Source organism: Megalobrama amblycephala, linkage group LG18 (assembly GCF_018812025.1).
Source record: "Megalobrama amblycephala isolate DHTTF-2021 linkage group LG18, ASM1881202v1, whole genome shotgun sequence".
Classification (NCBI taxonomy): Eukaryota; Metazoa; Chordata; class Actinopteri; order Cypriniformes; family Xenocyprididae; genus Megalobrama; species Megalobrama amblycephala.
Genome location: NC_063061.1, coordinates 24,982,978 through 24,986,348, shown reverse-complemented (window position 1 = coordinate 24,986,348; position 3,371 = coordinate 24,982,978). Strand labels below are relative to the sequence as shown.

The following is a 3,371-nucleotide window of genomic DNA, read 5'->3' as shown; positions in this document are numbered from 1 at the left end:
ACAACTACACAATATACAATATCTAAAATTTGCTTTGTGAGGTGGCACTCACAAAGAGCAATTTCAACAAAGAACTGAGTAACTGTATAATGACTACAGAAACTGATTTTCTATTACAACAACACTCCTTGTAAACAAATGACTCCTTTTTACATATTTCATAAATGACCAGCACTTTGCAATATGGATGATTCTGCTACTGGTAGAAATTATAATTGACCAGTGCCCACATAGTTTAAATAGCAAATGCACTTGCGCCCATGGGCGTGCTGGTCTGAAAACGTGGTGTGTACAGGTGCATTGTTGGCGTGTTGCTATTTTGAGGCAACTGAAAACAGCTGTGCCACTGACTAACTAAAACCTAGTTTAAAGTCAATGTGTAATCTAAAATCAATAGTGCACTATTTTTTTTGTTGTTGTTATTTAAAGTGCGCGTTAGTAATACGCGCCTATAGGCAAGTACACAACGCGCGTGCACTCTGCTTGTTAAGAACCGTTCAGTCTTTCTGCTTGAAATTCAACCATGTAAATAGTGAATCCACCATGGTGCAAGCACAACTGGCTTTTAAAGGGAATGGGACTTGAGACTCTGATTGGTTTAATGCATGTTATGCATCTAAAACACACCCATGACTCATTAAGAGACTAGGTACAACCCTTTTGGACCATGCGCCTGGCGCAACGACCATTTTTTCCGTCGTTAAACTAGCAAAAGTGGATTCGGACAAGCCCTAAGTGCACCTGCGCCGTGCGCTTCAGACCATGCTCTCAGATCATTAAAATGGGGCCCCTCAAGTCTATTTGCTCAATCACTATAGCAAATTACACATAAAACAGAGAACATAAAACAGAGCCTGCCCTGCCCATTCATGGTTTTCCTTGTGTAACCTGATGGATTTGTTGTGTAATATCCATGCCTGGTTTCACAGATAAGGCTTAAGATAGTCCCAGACTAAAATGCATGTTTGAGCTGCTTTAACTGAAATCAACTTACACTGACATATCTTAAAATATGTCAGTGCCATTGTTTTGTCCTAAGATGCACACCAGTAATGTTCTTTCTAAGGCATGTTTATAACTATAATAAGCTACTTAAATGCCCTAATTGAACTGAAGCCTAATCCTGGTTTAATCTAAGCCCTGTCTGTGAAACCAGGCCCCAGTATTTCAGAACTTTCAAATAAATCTCTCTCCTCATTCATGTTTGAGATGAGGAGTGGTACGGGTGCCAGATGTGGGCAGGGCTGCGACCAGTCGCAGATGGTTAGAATAAAAATTAATGTACCTACTAAAGAGTAGGCTAGTTTTTATTGTTTCATTGCTATTGTCTGATTTTTAATAATGCTGCTGTGGTAGCCATATAACTGTACAACTGTCCAACTAATTTTACCTGCAATATATTAATAAAACAAATTAATTAGGCTGTATTGTTTACACTTTGCATTAGCATACAATCACCATGATCCGATCAAACGAGAGGATCATCAGCCAATCAGTACAGGATCAAATGGATTCTGTATAGCCTCTGGATGATTGATAGGCCTACAGGTCACATCTAACAAATCTGCATAGCCTATTTGTAGTAATGGCATCCAGGAAGGAAACAATTTTCTAATCAACATTTTATACTGCTATATATGTAATTTTACTTTATTATTCTAACATATTTAAACTGTTGTTTTATCTATGGTGCTTTCCCTGATGAAATAATCAAGCAAGCTATTTGAATTTTAATGCCATTTAGCAGTTATACCAACAAATTCTAATCTGTATACACACATAATATTTTTACCATTGATTTATACATTTAGTATTAATTCAAACGTCCATAAGATTAGGCTATTTACATAATCACAATAAAAAGATCATGTGATCTGAATACACTGGGCAATTTTACGGTCACACGTATAGTACCCATAATATAAACAGAGAAGGAGAGGAGGAGAGTCAATCCTTCATTCACCTGTTATCCAGCTCACCTGAAAAATCTGTGATATTTGTTTTGAAATGAATTATGAATATTTTTCCTGTCTCTGATATTTACAGTAGCCACATACAAGGAGGGCCTGTTCATCTGCTTAAAACTTGTTCCCATTTTATACAACTGATTTAAACTACTTGGCAAGAATGTAATTTACCATTTTTTACTACAGTGTGCTGAACAATTTAAAGAAGATGACAAACTCATCGATTGTGTCATCAGTCATGCTGGAGGTCCTTTACAGAATGGATGATCTTAAATACCTTTACTTCATGATCTTTTTTGTCTTGTACATGTTTGTACTCTTTGCTAACACCACTCTGATTTTTATCATAATTACTGACAAAGCTCTTCATAAACCTATGTATGTCTTTCTATGTAACTTGGCTGTAAATGGCATCTATGGTGGCACAGCTTTGCTTCCATCCTTGATGGGTACTTTAATGTCTCCTTCTCATGAGGTATCTTTGGCATGTTGTAAGGCTCAAACGTATTTCCTGCACACATATGCTATCATAGAATTCACCATTCTGTCAGTGATGAGCTATGATCGCTATGTGGCCATCTGCTACCCGCTACAGTATCACAGTATTATGACAATCACAAGGGTGTATAAACTAATTGCTTTCTCGTGGGGTTATCCTTTAGTGGCATTCGCTTTGTTTTTTATTCTGACTCTGCGCTTGACAATCTGTAGAAACATAATTGGGCGAGTGTATTGTTCCAACTATTCTCTTGTCAAACTGTCCTGTGATGACACAAATGTTGTGAGTGCTATTGGATTGTTTTCTGTTGTTGTATACACGTTTCCTCAGCTTGCGATGACCCTCTACTCATATGGACATATTCTAAAAATATGCTTTACTGCCACTAAAAAGTCTAAAATAAAAGCACTGAAGACCTGCACACCACACTTATTTGCAATATTGAACTACAGTGTGGGCTGTTTTTTTGAAATTGTACAAAGTCGCTTTGACACAAGTTATCTTCCCTTTGAAACACAAATAGTTATGTCACTTTATTTCTTGATATTTCCTCCTATTCTGAATCCAGCCATTTATGGGCTGAGTGTTCAGGCTCTGAGAGCCAATATTTTTAGACTTTTTAGCTCTAAGAACAAGTTATTGCCTTTGAAATAGGATCTTTGTTATTTTCTAGATGAAAAATATGCATGTTTTCAAATATTTCATTATGTCAATAAACAGCTGACGTTCCCAACATTTGTGAACAATATCTGACTATAAGTCATATGCAAGACGATGTGTTGCCCTCTGAAATGCAGTAGTCAGTTACTGTCACCATTCATGATAACAAGCACATAGTTTTACTTTGTGTTCTGTTACTCGCTTTACTGAGAAATGTGGGGAAAATAGGGGGAAGTTGGGTATGG

The 3,371-nt window shown here is 37.0% G+C and overlaps 1 protein-coding gene across 1 annotated transcript; it reads left to right on the top strand.

Annotated features, from left to right (window-relative positions):
- Positions 1-1,966: 1,966 nt before the first annotated feature.
- On the top strand, positions 1,967-3,371 carry LOC125253135 (olfactory receptor 52Z1-like). Its single transcript, XM_048166935.1, has one exon. It carries the CDS (start codon positions 2,176-2,178, stop codon positions 3,118-3,120), a length of 945 nt encoding a protein of 314 aa, XP_048022892.1. The 5' UTR covers positions 1,967-2,175; the 3' UTR covers positions 3,121-3,371.

Coding starts and splice junctions, on each gene's coding strand:
- LOC125253135 (XM_048166935.1), top strand. CDS start 2,176: ATGACAAACTCATCGATTGTGTCATCAGTCATGCTGGAGGTCCTTTAC.